Source organism: Ursus arctos, unplaced genomic scaffold (assembly GCF_023065955.2).
Source record: "Ursus arctos isolate Adak ecotype North America unplaced genomic scaffold, UrsArc2.0 scaffold_7, whole genome shotgun sequence".
In the NCBI taxonomy this organism is placed as follows: Eukaryota; Metazoa; Chordata; class Mammalia; order Carnivora; family Ursidae; genus Ursus; species Ursus arctos.
In genome coordinates, this window is record NW_026623089.1 from 60,927,732 (window position 1) to 60,945,367 (window position 17,636).

At 44.2% G+C, this 17,636-nt stretch overlaps 1 protein-coding gene across 3 annotated transcripts in view; it reads right to left on the minus strand.

Annotated features, from left to right (window-relative positions):
- Positions 1-2,546: 2,546 nt before the first annotated feature.
- The window catches only part of ARID5B (AT-rich interaction domain 5B), a 176,433-nt gene continuing 161,343 nt past the window's right edge, over positions 2,547-17,636 (minus strand). For all 3 annotated transcript variants that reach the window (XM_026504293.4, XM_044386103.3, XM_026504294.4), the window contains 2 exons: positions 12,109-12,307; positions 2,547-8,695 (listed from right to left, as the gene is read on the minus strand). In XM_026504293.4, coding sequence (XP_026360078.2) covers positions 6,530-8,695; positions 12,109-12,307 — 2,365 coding nt within the window. In that variant the 3' untranslated portion in view covers positions 2,547-6,529. The remainder of the gene's footprint in view (positions 8,696-12,108; positions 12,308-17,636) is intronic.

Below are 17,636 nucleotides of genomic sequence, written 5' to 3' on the forward strand. Positions count from 1 at the left end.
TCTGGGGCTCTGCTGTTCAACGCAGGAAGCACCAGCCACAAGCGGCTACTTAAATTGAAATACATAAAAATGAAATAGAATTAAAGAGTCAGTTCCTCCATCCCATGAGGCACATTTCAAGGGCTCAGTAGCCACACTGACCAGTAGCTTCAGCATAGGACAACTCTGAATTATAAAGCATTTCCACCACCCAGGAAGTTCCACGGGACGGCTCTGTCCTGGAGAGAGTTTCAACAATAATTAAAATAGTAGTAGTTGTTGTATGGATGCCTCAGGGAACAGATCACCTTGTCCTTACTCGGTTGGCTGAATGGCTAGGGTTATGGCTAACATGATTAAAAATAGTTTTTTCTTTTAAGCAGGTTAAACAAATACTTTGGAATTTTTTTTTTTTTTTTTTTATCCCAGGACTTAGCCTCGAGATCCCCAAATTCAGGAATTCTGAATTAGCAAAGCCCAAATTAATGTGATTGATTCTACTCCCTAGGCCAACCTTGAAGGCTATGCTTTCTTTCACATTAGTCCTGGCCAGAGTTCACCCTTCACCCCACTCCCCACCTCCTGCCACTTATATACTTGTTGATGTAAACGATCACCCACTTCCTGGTCACTATCAGTCTTAAAACATTTGTCAACTTTGGCCACTTTCCTAGAATAAATCATTGGGCATTTTCATTGCTTTCGCACTATGAGTGACATCTTTAGCAAAAGCACCCTCCTTCCCAACAGTATTTGCCAGCCAGGCCTGGTAAAAATAGATAACTTATCATGATGTTTCCTGTTGTGTATGATTCAAGTATCAGATCTATAAATGCTGAATGTGTCATAGATGGAAGAACATTTTTTTGATGTTCTCATAGCAGTTCACGTGATATGGTGAAATCCACGTGAATCAGAGCGAAGGCGAGGAGACCACAGGGCTCGGGGTCCTCCCTGGGTCTGGGGTGTTTGGATTTACAAAAGGATGATAGCCAGCAAGAAGGGGGTGAAGCCCAGGACATGTTGCTGCAATTCTTGCTGGTCCTTTCCCTGATCAGAAAAAGCATCTAGTGTCTTTTATCAGAATATCCGTCTGCTTTTCCCCCCAAGTTGTGGAGACATGCTTGCTAGCAGCTTACTCTCTCCAGTCTTTTCCAAGTCCATCCTGACCAGAAGGTGTGGGTAGTAAAACAAGACCCCCATCAAAGTGTGTCCAACCTCTCCCCGGGCCCCAATCTCTGGGACCTACTAAGAAGGGAGCACACAGGGTACTACTTTGTGAATGCCTCATTTCAACTAATAGTAAGTGGAGCAAAACCAGGGGGAAGCCTGGAGGCGGAGGATGAAGGGGACGGCCGGTCAGAGCTCTGTCCATCCTCATCAGGTGTCAGAAAATGCTGCTCTCCCAGCTTCTCGGCTCTTCCTGAATAGCCATCAATTGTCCCATTGAATCCATTGCTAAGTCTCTTCACCCTTCTAAGTACCTCTGAACTATGTCCACTCTACCACTCCACTACCCCAAATGAAAGGACTACCATCTTGGTATTAGACTGCTCTCAGTCAGCCTTCCCACAGCAGCCAGAAGGTGACACTGAAAGAAATCCGAATAAGTTACCTCCCCGCTTCAACCTCTTCTTACTTAGAAAAAAGACCAAAATGCTCAGTCTGGTCTGTTAGCCTGACCCAGTTGGCCTCTGTTATACTCTCTCACCTCACCTCAACCTCGTTCCCCGGACCTTGTAAATCATGCTTCTATCACATGGTCTTTCTTTCTTTTTCTTTTTCTTCTTCTTCTTTTTTTTTTTTTTTTTTTTTTTTTTTTTTGTATTCCCATGATAAACCGAACTTGTTTCTGCCACAGGGCCTTTGCACATGTGGTGCCATTTGGACTCCTCTTCTCCCAATTCCCTATCACCTGGTCAACTCATACTCATCCTTCACATGTCATTTTAGTCACCACTTCCTCTTCATGTATCACTTTAGTTATCATCTTCCTCTCCCCCGGAACTAGGTCAGGGTGAGGTTTTGTATTTCTATGGGTGATTACTTGATTAACTCTTTCTCATAAGATATGTAAGCCTGGGAGACAATATTTATCTTTTCCTCACCATTGTATTCCCAGCTCCTAATGCTATGCTTGGCAATTGAGGCATGGGTAAATCTTTGTGGACCAAGTAAACAGACAGTGACTTTTGTTATCTGCCAGGACAGGCCTGTAGCATACAAAGGAAGTCATAGACTTCAGAGCTCTGGGTTCAATTCCCGACTCTGCCAGTTTGTTAGATGATCTGGGGTGAGTTGATTTATCTCTCTAAGCCGTAGTTTTCTCATCAGTAAAATGGGCATAGCTGTATTCACGTGGGGTTCCGAAGACTAAAGATACTGTATGCCAGCTGGGCACGCAGCAGGCTCTCAACAAACTACAGACACCATCGTCACCATCGCCACCACCAGCACTGCCACCATCATCACTGCTGTGATCCAGTTTGGAGATGATGGGGTGGAAAGAAGCTTTGTGAGGCCCCAGGACTCCTCAGGAAGAAGTAACAGATTGCTCACACCCAAAGGAAACAGATAGTAACATTTTTTATTAAATATTACAGTGGATCAAAAAGTACAAAATATCTCTTGCCTGCTATGTGATTGGGAAACTATTGGCACGTAATACAGTATCAAAAGCAGTAATAAGTACAATTTGGAAAACATACAAAATTGAGTGTTTATAGTTTGGCTCAGCATTCTTCTGGTAGTGTTTAAACGAATGCAAAGGTTACTCAATAACCTCTCCATTGGGAAACTATGTAATATCACTGGGCCATGTTGCTATATACACATAATCACCTTACAGAGCAGAGAGGTTACATAGCTGGGATCACCAAAAGTATACAATATTTACAACACAGGAAAGTTTAAAAAAGTATAAACAGCCAAGAGATTATGCTGCTATTTTTCAGACATATTTCAACCATAGGGAGACAAGCAGAATATCAAATACATCAACAGCCAACACTGGAATTTAAGTGCTCAGGATAATCATTGAAATGGTGTGGGTCTCACCAGGGCAAACTTGTTCCCATTTCTCTTTAAAACTGGGACAAGAGTAAAACTGGACCAGATGGGACTTGGCTGACCACCACCAGATGTGACTTTGTGGGACAACAAGTGAAGAGAAAGAAATGGTTCTCTTTGAAGGCACACTACATAAAATATTTTTGTGGGATCACCTCGAAATTTCCATCAGACACACCAACACACTGAAATACAGTACTTGAGAATTCATGCACCAGGTCAGAAAGTTGTAAAGTCAACATTGAGTTTTAACAAACCCTCTGTATATGCCCTGATAAACAAGTGAACTTAAGAGCTTCTAGCTAGTAAATAAATAAGTCAGTCCTGTGGCAAATATTACAAGTTCCAATCACTTACTAGAAGAATACTTAATTCTGAAACTCAGTTGGGCTGGGGTGGGGTTTTTTTGTTTGTTTTGTTTTGTTTTTTTGTTTTTTTGTTGTTGTTTTTTTTTGAGTTGCCAAAAGTTAAACCAGGAGTTGCATTGGAAAGGGTTTTTTGTGTTTTTTTTTTTTTAATATTATTTAGAATCTCCAAATCTCCAGTAAATCACGGACTTAGTGCTATTTTGAATTGCAACATTTCTTGGAAGCCACGCTCAGTAAATAGATTTATGACTCCATTGCCAATTAGATTCCACAGTTTCCTTTACTAAACTACCAATAACAATGGTTTGATTGCACAAAGAAAGACTTGTGCAATTCCATTCAATAATAAGGCCCCTTGAACTCAAACAATGCAAACAAAGCCCTATTTAAGACTTTTTAAAATGTAGTTCTCAGCCAATGAAGAATTCAATGGTTTTTTTGAAAGATTTCCAAGATCTCTGTTCGGAGTTTTAAAACAAATAACACACTGCTTCTGTTGAGAATGTATACCCCCATTTCTCTTTATTTGTCCTGATGTTTTGCCGAGGGTATGAGCTTCCTCAGACAGAAACAGTGAGTCTCCTCTCGGAAGAGATGAGAAAAACAAAAGCTGGACTATGTTAACATTGTTTGAAAAATGGTGTGATCGAATTCCAACATGATGAAACCAGACTGAAATCACTGTAGCGGGGAAAACAAATGCCCATATTCCAAACGGATAGGTGAGCTCCACCAGGGACAGGGGGCCCCCATTTCTTAGAGAAACAAACCCCAGAAACCATGCACAATCTAGCCCATGCCTGCTGCAGAAACACTGGAGACTCCGTCTTCGTCCACGTCCTCTGATTCTGCGACCATTCAATCTATGCAACTTTCTTCTAGGTGTCCTGGCTAGCAGTCTGCCAGCTGGAATTGAGATCTCTTTCCCCCTCTATCTTGTGCAATAGCAGGATAATCTGCACTCACACATTTATAATCTATATTCTACTAGTCTATCTATGGTTCTATTAAATATATATATATATGTAAATATATATATATATGTGTGAAATTCCACAGGAAGGTAAATAATTAATTGAAGCAAATGGAACTCTTAACACTAGATCTCTACATTCTTTTGTTTCCACCTTTGGATATTAAGTATGTTACATTGAATATTTGGCTTCATATCATGGAGACATTTCAATATAAATGCCCGGCATGCAGGGCTTTGTTTAAGAGCCGCAGGGTCATTGTTGACCAGTCGTGATTATTTTGCAGTCAAGTTACCTACTTAGAAGTTGAAAATTGTCATCAATTTTCATAGAAGTAATATCTCCGAGGTAAAAGACTGGTTAACTATGGTTCGAGGGTCTACAGGGAGTGTTGGGGGAGGGGAGGGTCGGCTGGGGAGGTCATCAAAGCAGTCTTATCAGCAGGGAGGGGACTTGGAAAGAAAAGCCACTCTGTATCGATGGACTTTTCACACGCTTAGAAAACGCATCCACCTTGATGTTACGACCCAGCAGCAAACACAGTCATGTGGCAGGAAGGACAATACACACTCTGCACGTCTTTTGACTGCGTGAACAACGTGACCATTTCTTCCAACGACAAAAGAAATCATAAAGCGGACCGTATGGCCAGGTGGTTAGAGACACGCCACACGCCACCAAGTGGGTGCGCAGAGCACCCAAATCTAACGCCCCGTAACCCCAGAGAAGATGACTTTCTTTTGAAATGGGTAATCCAGTATGCCAGTGCTCCCCAGACATGTGGCCTGGGCGGTTCTTCTCGGGAACAGCAAGAAACCAGCTTGATGAAGGCAACGTGACTACCTATTACTCAAAGGACCGCGGCCCAGGGAAGGTATCTGGCGCCCGGGCCTCCAGTGGCCCGATCTCTTCTGGATAGACGAGCTCCATCTTCTTCCCAACCCCCTTTCCCACACTGTTTAAAGGGATCAGTGCCAACACCAATGTAAATCATTTTGGCTTCTGTTCTAATTTCTGAAATTCCTAAAATATCTGTGCAGCCCACAAATATGTCCTCTAGATTCTTGTTATTAAGCAGCTTGCTGCCAGTGAGGTTTTTGTTTTTATGATTCCTCTGGTATGTAGGACAGTTTCACAGCCTAGATAAGGTAAGTACAATGCTCGATATTTTCACATAACCCAATACTTCAAAGCAAAGCATTTGGCCGGGTAAGCAGTGTATAAGCTCTTTCAACTATGCCATTTATGAGGAACAAAATCCTTAAGTTGCGGATCTGCAAAGGAACATTCTTGGCACTATTGTGTGCTCAACTGTTTCTTTTTCATTTGTTCCACGAGAATCAGTTGCTTCAATTTGTAAACAATAACTTTACCACCCAAAGCTGCTCAAAATGATAAGATGTGGAAAAATTACAAACACGCATCAACAACTAGGACAGTCAGCCTCGAAAACAAAACAAAACAAAATAAAACAAAACAAAACAAAAACAAAAGACCTGCAAACAAAAGCGATACTGTTTAATTAAAAAAAAAAAAAGGACAAGAAGGAACTGGGAGAAAATGGAACTACTTGTATATAAATTAGGTGAGCAAACAGTGATCCGGGTAGTTTTAAGAAGCAAATATATACAGTCATTTTAACAGTGTTTACTTCTCTGGATTGTTTAATAGTGTCAAAATGAAAGATCTATTGAAGTTCCACTATACATTGCATTGATTGAACCTTGGAGAGTTTTAGGAAAAGAGGGGCATCCTTGGCAAATACTTGCCAGTCTTCCTTGCCCCTTCCTGTGACATGCCTGCCCCCCCCTTTTTTTGCCCAGATTGTTCCTGACCGTCGGAACTCAAGACCGGGTCTTCTAAATTCTTCCCGGGTACACATACATCCCTTCACGAGACCCTCGTGCAAAGGGAACCATCTAGGTGCAAGGGCTTCTGTGTTGGAAGGGGCTCCAGACTGACCAGCCAAGGCTGGAGTTGTCCCAGAAAAATCAGGTATGTTCACCTCCCCTTGGCGGCCCCTTTGGCTGGGACTGATCTCACCCCCGGATTAGAAGAAATACTGACTTCTAATTCTATAAGCCGTCACCCCCAGGGTGGGGAGGGAAGCTCTGGTGGCCACGCCGGGCAGAGCCGGGCTTACAGTTTTGTACTGGGGTGTACGGACGACAGCTGAGAAGATGGGAAGGCAGCTTGAGGGTTTATAGCAGCTAAAGGGTAAATGCTGTTGTGCAAAAGGTCCCCATATGAACTTCCTACGGGTGTGGCCGCGGCCAGGTGTCTGTAAAGCTGCTGAGAATTTGTCGGCGACGTAAAAATCCCCCTTTGCATCACAAGCGAGTGGAAAGCCAGGGGCTGCATGAGTGGCGAAAGCACGGTCTGGTTTTTCAAGTACTGCAGAGAATGGGAATAGCCGGCTGGGAGCCTGGAGTTGAGGCCCGAGCCGCACAGGCTCCCGGAATACAAACCTGGGAAGATGGGCGAGGACAGCGGCAGCTTGTGGCCTTCCGACGCGGCCCCAGCCTGGCCGCCGTGCGCCGCCTTGCCGCCTTCGCCCTCGGGCTCGGAGGAGGCCTTCTCCTTGCCACACGCCTCCTTGCACGGGTCCAGCGGGGACACGGCCCGGGCCTTCTTGCCGGCGATCACCAGGTCCAAATCCTCCAGGCTGCGCTTGATGGGCCGCGCGGCCCCGATGTTCTGGGGGCTGGCCTTCCGCTGCAGGACCGGGTGCACCATGCCTTCGATCTTCCGGAAGTTCTCCAGCCGCACGTGGTGAGGCTTTCCCGACCGGGAGAGTGACTCGGGGTACTTTTTAGGGGCCGACACGGTCATGGGCGAAACCCGGCAGGCTTTGGGGTGACAGTCCCGGCTCTGGCTGTTCATGACCTGGAACTGGGAGACGCCCTTGCCCTCCTGGGGCCCCGGGGCCGAGTGCGCCAGGCCCAGGACCTTGCCCGTGGGTTTGTGCAAGTTCTTGGGAAGGCTCAGGTCCGTGGGCTGATCATCCGTGGGGGCTTCTGTCGCCGCCGCCTTCTTGTCCTGCAGATGCAGCGACGCCAGATAATTCACGTGGAACTTCTCCTGGTGCTTGTGGGAAGGGAAGGAACTGTTTTCCGATTCCCTGTACATGTCCCTGCAGGGGTACTTGGACGTCTGCTCGTTGTGAAGATGGTGTTCGGTGTGTCTGTAGAGGTTGTGCAGATGGGGGGACGAGTAGAAGTCGGCCAGGAAGCTGGGCATGTGGGAGTGGGGGAGCACCCTCTTCTCCAAGAGCTTCTCCTTGCCCTCCTGAATGTCTTGCTTCAGGACATAGGAGTCAGCAAGGGGGCTAAGGTGGTGCTTGGAGAAGCTGCAGCGGTGGGGATCGGATCGACCCAGCTTGTCATGCTTGAAAAGGTCACTGATGCTCTTTCTCTCCTCCGACGGCTTGCTTCTGAAGCTCTGGACGTGCTGAATCACTGACGGCCGGCTGACTGCCATGTGGTCAGTACTCTGGCCGTGGTGGGCCTGGGACAGACCCGCACACAGCTCATCCCTCGCCATCAGTTTCTTTTTGCTGATCAAAGGCGGTGGGGAGCCGTAGGGGTAGCTGCTGGAGAGGCTGGCCCCACTCACTTGGGACAGAAGCTTCTTCTTGGCCAGAGGGGACATGATGCCCGGGTTGCCCCTCGAGTAGAGCAGAGGGGTGTAATTAAGTCCATGGTTCTCGTTCATAGGCCCAGTCAGGTCTTTGTCTTTGAACATGTCAAATGACTGAACTACCAGGACCTTCGGGGTCTGCTTGAGTGCGTTGTGGATGTCATCGCTGCCCAGCTGGTCCACCTTCACGGTGCAGTTGGCGATGTAGTCCGCCATCGCAGGCAGCTTGTCATCCTCCAGCTCGCTCTGGCTTGCCAGGGGGGGCTGGGCGCTGGGGAAGCCAGGGAAGGGTGTTTCTTGGAGTTCACTTTCCGGGCTCTCTGTAAAACGGCAGGGCTGGGGGTCCTGTTTCGAGTCCGCAAGAGCACTGGGAGAGCTGAGGGACTGTTTGCCAGCCCCCGGGGCCAGGGCCGGACCCCTTTCAGGGGCTGGAGGGCCACTCGGGAGCGCAGGAGCAGGCCCCTTGTCTCCCAGCTCCTCTGCCTTCTCACTGTTGGCACCTTCAGCTGGGTCGTTGTCCTTTTCTGGGTCTGCTCTAGACCCCAGGGGCCTTGCTGCGAAATCCTGGTACCCTTCCACTTTCTTCTTCACGTCTGCTGCTGGGAGAGGCTCAGAGATGCTCTTCTGATTTAAAGTCTCTTGTTCCTTCTCTGGCTCTGATGAAACCTGATAAAATATTTCAAAAGGCAGTCAGAAGGAAGCCAAATGCATTGACACATTTTGCTATGAAACAAAATATTACACGCAGCAGTTTTTCTTGAAAACAGGCTTGTCAATCAGCGCAGGGAGTTTCTGTAAAGCTTTATTACCCCCCAATCACAGCTCTAAACAAAGAAATCTAAATTACGGAAACATTAGGGTGGAAATGCATATTCGCTCAAGTCCCTTGTGAGACACCTATCAAAATAGCAAAGTGTTCTCTATTGACGGTATACAATCTTATCACTCCTTGATTCTAATATATAGTTTAATTCTGAGGTTGTTTTCTTGTCAAATCAGTCAATTATCCAAATGGGTTTTAAATTACATGTTGTGCTTCATGACACTTTGGAGAAAGATTTTTTTTTTTAAGCATCTCCCTTTCAAAAACCAACCAACCCCATGCGAACAACAAGCAACAAACGTACTAGAACCCCTTGCCTTTCTCTGAGAGCAAATCCCATCCTAATGCGTTCAGCACGATGCATAAAATTAGCAATGCGTAAGTGTTAATTTCTACTCAGTGCCCTATGACATGCAGAAAATGCTACAATACTGGGAAATTATGCAGATGCAACACCAGCCTGTCTACCTGAGGGACAGAAGGACTCGGAGTCCTTCTACGCTGTAGCAAACTACATTTCTATCAAAACTAAAAATGAAGTTATCGAAATTCAGGCAGTGAGCACCGCCCCAAATACAGCTTTTCTGTTCGCTGGAATACATTGTAGTCAATGAGATGGATGCTCTTTATGTGTCCCTATTGACTGAAGTTGTGGGCCCAATTTGAGCCATTCATTGCATTATGGGGCTGTGCAAAGTTTGACCTTAGAAGGTCATTTTAACTTTCCATCTGTGACCCAGCTGGCTGACAGCCCCTTTCAAAACTGTCACTCTGTCCTGACATGTCTTAGAGAACAGTCACAAAACGGTTGTATTGAACTGGTCTTCTCCCCCAAGCCCCTCCCCCCCATCTCATCCCTTGAACGTTGTTCTTCTTTGTTAAGAAAAGAAGTATTGGACACATTACCATCTTTGGGTAAGATTGAGGATGCTGGTGTAGGGCTGCATAGAAACAAACATTTTAGGGAATCACACCCTTTCAGAGATGTTTCTCCTTAAAACCACTTGAAGATATCCCTGTCTTTTAGTGATGTGTTAGACCTAAGAGCTTTCGCTTATCGTCTTTCTTGTCTTCCCTCCTTTCCTTCCATCCTCCCTCTCTCTCTCTTTTGTACTAATAGCTGTCTTTTCCAGTACAAATATCATTACTTGTCCTACATTAACAGTCATCATGGGTCTCCTGAGCTTATGCATTACATGAAAATACAGGAAAATGAGCACGCCAAGGGAAAAAGGCAAATTGCATTTAAATGTCAGTTTCTGATGGGGCTGCGGTTTGAAGTGAAGCTGCAGGGGTACTCAGTCTCACTGAAGTTTCTGTGACCCAGGCCTTTGGTTACATGGAGTTCTGTGGTTGTCACTGGAAAATAGGTTTAGGGGGTCTCTGACAGCTAGGCAGAAAAAAAGTAAAGGACCCTTATTCTGGGACGGCATTTTACGGTCTGGTACCTTCCCACCAGGCAACTTGCAATCCAATGACCTGAAGGCAGTGGGTCTGCCTGGGATGGCTTTCGAAGCCCTCCTATCTCCATTGAGTTCATTGTTTCATATGGAAAACATCAAAAATTAGGACAATAAAAACACCAATGACAACAATAAAATCCAAACCCCAACACACAGTCAATGAGAAGAAAGACACCTGGTCAAATCCATGGGTCTATGTTGGAAGTGGGGAGCAATTCTTACCATCCAGTCAACTTGGGGAGGGTGTGAGATTCCAGGTCATTCCAATGACCTGAACATGATAACCTTTGACACTCCAGACCTTATAATGCCCCGAGACACTGGGGCCTGTAAGAAACAGGGAGCCTGAAGGCTTTAAGGGTTTCTGTGAGCCGGAGGGAGCCGGGCCCTACTCTTGGCAACAAGCATCTCCCACGCTGGTGGGCTTCAGGGCAATGGGCTGAGGATTCCTCCCCCATCTCACAAAACAACCATTTCAAACTTCATCCCCAAAGTGGAGCCACTCAAAGGTCAGCTGGCCTCTGGCCTCAGTTTGTCCTCTGGTGCTTTGGCAATGCTGTACATATGGTATCTAATAGAACTCACTGATCCAAAACCCTATAATAAATCACCAGGCCAACAGGATAAAGGAAGAATGGAATGTGAGCCTTAACTTGGAATTTCCTTGCTTTTGGCCATTTATGTTGCAAGCTTGCAGATGTTTAGAAATCTCTCTGCATCATCTTTGTCCCCCATTTTTTTAATTACTAAAGCTTAGAATAATTATGAAACAAAAATAAAAACAACAAAAATGTCTTTTCTTGGTATTCATAATATCTTCTTACACAAGAGCCCGTTGGGTAGGTTAATTTCTAAGGAGGTTGGTATATGGTGTGTGTGTGTGTGTATTTAGAGCCAGTGTTTAATTAGGGAGTCTCTTATGTGTTCATTATAAACCTGATTTTTAGGGGGTGTTTAATATCAGCACCAAAATTCCCTCTGGGGTTGGATCCTAGAACATGCTGTCTCCAAATGTGGCTGCGAAGTTGGTTTTTTTTTTTTACGGGCAGTAGGGTTTTTTATTATTCATGTTGAAACAGAGCCCAGATCAGCCTCCATGACTGGCTGCACGCTGACAGTAATGGCTTCTACCAAAGAGCTGTTGGGGGCTGTGGGTGGCTGGGACTGGTTTTAAAAGGTTCAGAAACTACCTGTTAACATGAGAGATAATAATGGTTCCAGAGGAACAATTCCAAATTCTCCTATAAATGATATGTCCTTAAGATATTTCTAAATGGGTCTCAACCCAAGGCCGTTGCACAGAGGTCCATAATGGAAGGCAAACCCATCTCTGAAGTTTCGAGGACAGTCCCGCAGAGACATGGTGCATCATTTCAACATCCCTCCTTGCTAGAACCCACAAAGCGTGTTTCAAAGTCACACCAGCTCCTCAGATAGACTGGCTGTGAAATGGCAAAGAAGCCACATCTTTCACACTGGAGTCCCTTGGCTTCACAGAGCTGAAGCTCTGGCTCCTTCTATCTCAAAGCTGGCATTTGCTCTCAGTTTTCTACAGGATGTTCCCATCTTTCTAGATCCTATTCTTGGCCTATTCCATTTGATACGACGCACTGCCTTCCAGCTCCCGAGCAGACCGACAGATCCCCTCTCCGGGGAGCTGTGAGGCTGAGATGGGAGGCGTTCTCAGTCTGGGGCTGCAGGGGTGCAGGGACCCGGCTGTGGACGCAGGACTCTGGTAGACCTGGGCCAGGACCCGTCTCACAGAGGTATTTCTGTGGAGGACAGCAGCTCACCTCTGATGACTCCTGGGGCTTCGGGGCGTTCTCTTTTTCTTTCTTGCTCTTAGGGATTTCATGTTTGATGCGTTTGGTTCCTGATACTTTTGTTTTATTCTCATTTTCCTGTGAACTGTTCTCCTGTTTCCGAGGTTTGATTGGAGGCAGGGGCTTATCTTCCTCTCCTTTAATAAACCTTTCATACGGTAGGATTAATCTGGAAGGATATCAGAAGAGATGATCAATCATGGGAGGCAATTCCAGGAACATCGAAGCTATTGGGGTTTAGTTTCTTTTCTCAATACCAGCGGTTTATTGAATGACTCTATCTCCAGTGACACCAGTGCATTTCTAGAAACTTGCTCCACAGTTTAGGGCTCTACTCCCTCGGTCAAAAACCAGTACCTGGTAACTTATATACTCCTTTGCAAGACATCTTTCTAGTCTTGTGAATCTATATACCAAAGATACCAACGGAAGCATCCGAAGTTAACATCATTATCACAGCTCACGGAACCTGGCTCAGCGCCAACAACGGCACGACCGCGATAACAGCAACACTCATGATGGCTGCCATTCATTTATCATTCTGCCAACGGTTATTTATGGAGCACCTACTGTGTGCTCCGAGCTCAAGGCACTGACATTCAGCAGTGAACAAAACATTCAAAGCCCCTGACCTCATGAGGACGATATTCTAGGAGGTACAGCTATGCCCCGGGTTAATGTCCCAGATACACATGTAGATTATTCCGCATAATCTCCGCATCTTTGTGGGGCACTACTATGATTATTATTACTACTACTACCACGACTACTATTATCATTCCCTTTTTAACAGATGAGGCAGATGAGGCCCCAGAAAGGCTAAATAATTTGCTTAAGCATCCCACCATTTGTTAGAGATGCCTGACTCCAAAGTTTATATTTTCATTCACGTCAAAATACAGACCAGACACTTAAGATAAAGAGGCTAATGGGAGGCAAGCACAGTGGGGCCGAGAGGCAGCTGTCTTCCTCTGAGCTCTGAAGCCGGCAGGGGATTCCAGAATGAGCTCCGTTTTGGGGTGCCCAACAAAGGAGGGCCCTGGGGAGAAGGAGGGAGGACAGACCACTCAAGCCACAAAAATCAGAGGGCTGAAAAATTCAAGCACTTTAATTATATAACTTTTAAAACAAAGTACATAAAATTGTTCTAAAAAGAGAAACATCAAACAGCTCTAGTTTTAATCTGTTTTCCCTTTGCAACATAGCTCTTGATCTGAAAGGGAAAAATAGCTGATGTAATTAAAAGGGATGGATTGCATTACAATCTCAGTTTCAACTTCAGTGATTAAAGTTTTTATAATGCATTTGGTATGATTAATGACTCACTGTGGGATTAATACAAGACTCAGCCTTAAAAATATGAACTTTAATACAGCAAACATAATTTGTTTTAAATAAGACAAGTTGACTCAATGAAGAAAATGTACTTGGCTTATAAACAACATAAATCTGTTCAAATATTGGGAACCCTAATTATGTTTTAAACTAAGACTTCCAGGCAAAAACTTCTTCGGTTTGGATATCTGTTAGCTACCCTGAAATTGGTTTCTAACCATGCAATCTGGATCCCAGCTCCTTAAACACACACAACTGTTCAGGTTTGTTGGTACAGACGTGCGGACATTTGTGATAATATTTCAACGTTTAATAAAATACCAAGTAAATTATGGGAAAATGAAATCCCAATTTACAACGTATTAGAAACAAAATTCATTTACTGAGCATGCTCGGACAAGGTATGTGCAAGGAGGCGTGAATAATAGTTTCGAGCCCTCCATCTGGCAGTGGGCCAGCCATGAAGATCAACACAGCCCATGGGGAATAGTTATCTTCAGATCCCATTACAAACTGAGTTTAAACATGTTACAGCTGCTAAAACTGGAAACTGTTCTCTCTGTGTAGACTTACTAAAATAATATATGGCCTCCAAATACCTGCTTCCCACTGTAATATTACAGTTAATGTTTATATAATAAAAAGCATAACTAAGCAGAAGACGAGAGAAAAAAGCAATCTTGTTCATACTTGAATTTATCCCGTCTCGTCTGTAAAGTCCCCAACATTACCCCCAATCCCTTTTATCTGCGCAGTTCTGCCAGGGACTTGATTCCCTTTAACGTCGGCAGGTCGGGGATTTTTGTCCGGGAGCAAAAGGCATTGAATATTTTTACGTTTGTACGTTGGAAAAAAAATATTTTAAAGAGACTTTAATGAAAACATGTTTTATTGTTGGGACAGATAGGTTTGTTTTACTTGTGTTTGGTTGCCATGGGAACCCCAGCAGCACTGAAGTCTGGGTATTCCGACGGTGGCTGTTTGTTGGGACCACCCTTGCCCTTGACTTCATTCTCTCACTGAGGGGCCCTCTCTCACCTTGAGGGGCCCTCCTCGCAGAGAAGCACGACAGCGTTACCTCTGGGTGTGGGGAGAGGGTGAGAGGAGGCACAGAACTGGCTGGGGACACACCCAGCGTGGGCCCCACAGAACCCCTCACCTCCAGCTCTGAGGGTCGGGTGCTGGGCCCACCAGGCCGTCCAGAGGGGTGGGCGCTAAGGAGACTTGAATTTCCTCACCCAACTCTGCAGGTTCAAGAAGCAGAGCAACATTTCCATTTCATTCCTTTTTTTTGTTTTGTTTTCCCCCTTTCTTTCTTTCTTTCTTTCTTTCTTTCTTTCTTTCTTTCTTTCTTTCTTTCTTTCTCCTTTTTTTCTTCTTCACTCAACTCAGCAGCTGGCTGGCCGACAGCAGTAAAAAATACATTTCACTTTGCTGGTCAAAGGCCTAAAGCCAGAAGCAGGAAATGTGGAATTAAATGTTTCTTGTATCTGGAAAGAGGCATGACTAAGGTAAAACTGAATCCAAACACAAGCCTTGCTTGTTCAAGGCTTCCAGAGGGAGAGTCTATGTGAGCAAGTGAGTGTGTGTGTGTGTGTGTGTGTGTGTGTAAAGGTCAATTGGGTGGTTTTTCTCCCCCCCCCCCTTCTAAATCACTGAAAGATAATTATAGTGGCTCAGGGAAAAAAGGTTCCCAAAATAAAACAAGAAAGGCAGCAGCTAAAAGGAAACAAGTCGAAATATGACCAGCTAAGCCCTGAAGAACAGGGCACGGTCTCGCCCAGCACACAAACAATCGCTGTTCATATAGTGATTTCCGTTTGGTGCGATTTTCACTGAATGTTTTTTCAGTTATCCTGTCACGGTACAACACAATTACCCCACAGGATATGATCTTATCATTTGATTATTAGAAGTTTTTACAGCGCAAGAGGACGCAAGCTATTATAGGTTTCTGAACATTTAAACGTTTAGCGTACGTGGGATACCATTAAAAACAGGTTAGCCAATATTAAGGTCAACATTGCCCAATGCAGGAAGCGGAGGACGTTTGTATTGTATCAAGAATCTAGTATAATGCAACATGCCTGTGCCTCGCGGATGATTATTCCTCAAATATTTGTAGTACAACAAAGATTTAATCAGGTTCTAAACTATACAGATAAAAGCAAAAATGCACCCCAGCCCCCAAGAACTCATTACACAGGAGAAATATTTTCAATGGGCTGCAACTCTAAGAATGTGGGTTGGGTTTTAGGTGGGCCGAAGTAATGGGGAAGAGAAGCAATATATTCATTAGAAAATCCAGAGAGATTTTTACCCCTGATCTACATCTATTCTGGGAATTGAAAGCGAGGTGGATACATGGGCCTTTATTATTATCCAGATTTCACATTTCAGATTAGCAAAATGCTTATTTACGATGCCATTAATGGCTCTGAAATAGGTAAGCCATCATGTATTAAAAAATAACATCTTTCCATAGGCATAAGATTTGTAGCAGCATGAGATTTTATTTTTCCCTAGGAATAATACAAGAATAACATTTTCCACCCCAAAGCAGAAACAGTAGGGGAGCCTTTTGCTATCACCAAGATTCTTATTAAATTCAGTCACTGTGAAAGCAAGATTTTTTTTCCTCCTTCTCCTTCTTTTTCTTTTTTTTAAATAAAGACGACCAAAATCAACCCAAGTTAAAATTAACAAATCAATAGCATTATAACCTTGATTTATTAGCATCTGAGCCACTAAATTATCATCATACGAGAAATTGCGGGTTTGAAAAGATTCCGGCTTTGTTAAATCTCAAGTTAAATAATGGTGTGCCGTCTACTAGGTTTTTAGATCTGCCTCATCTGATATTATGAAAAATTCAATACATTTCTCTACAGCAGAAGTCAGGGGTCAGCAAATCTATTACTGTAATGTAAGTAATCTGGCAACCTGCCAACTCTTTCTCCCTTTTATTATTTTTTTTAAACACCAAGGCAGATAATTTTATATTTACAAATTCTAAAATCCTCCAGGGTCTTGCCTCTCTTTCTCAACAAAACCCGGCAGCCTCATGCTCCAGAACTGTATATGGCACATGTCCTCATCATTTGCATTTCATACAAAAGAAGAAAAGACTCTCCATCTTTATTAGGCAGCTTTCCTCCTCCCCTCCTCATAGGCAGAGGGAAAATAATGTCAAATCTCATCTGAACGAGTAACCACTAATAATCTTCTGTGTTGATTAATGCTTGCATGGAATGACTGAACTTTGGGGCCAAAACATTGAGCAAACAGTGCTTAGAAGGAGAAATGAGAATCCATCTATTTATAGAGCTTCTGCAAAACAATATTATAATATTGTCTAGAACTGATTCAATTTGGAGATTTGGGGAAAGAAGCAGGAAATTTTTAGGGTTCTAGTTGATCCTTGAACACACCCTAGTTACTTTGTAGACACTTTCAGGGCATCAGACCTGTGACAAAGTCTAGGCCCAAAGATCTGCTGGTGCCCTCGGAACAGAATATCTCAGGGGCAGAGGGGAAAAAATGTTGGTGCGCCTGTCAGGGCAAAAATGCTACTGCTATTCTTACACATATTAGGTTTTTTTCACAGTCGTAGAAAAGAAATGATGTATTGGTTCCACTGGGGCTTCGGACCTGATCTGATCCCAAATGAAGTCATTATACCTCCAAGTTGATTCCAGGGTTGATAAATTCTAAGGCTTGGCCAGACATTTCCCTTCTCAGCCAGAAATTGAAAATATAACTTCACTGCGAAGTGTGGGAAGCAATCTTTCACCAAATATGGAGCCAATAGAAGGTATATTTTTCTTTTTTGAAGGTGATGTATGCACACTGGTTAAGGTTTCAAGAATAGAAAGTTTCTAATCTCACATACAGTTCACCTCTCAGGGTTCCAGACCACGACCAAAATGGCAGAAGAGCCTTTGGGTGATAGGCACCGAAACAAAAGTCAAATACACCAATGTGCTACGGCAATGTACACAAAAGTGGGATGTTTCCTCAGTGGGCACAACACTCACTGAGTACAAAAGAAAATTTGTTCCTGTTCTTTCAAAAGCCAAGCTCATCTGAGAAAGATGTGGGCCCTGGGTAAAGATCTCCTTGGTTTTATGGTGTGAGTTTCTGTAAAGCAGAAAAAATAGTGT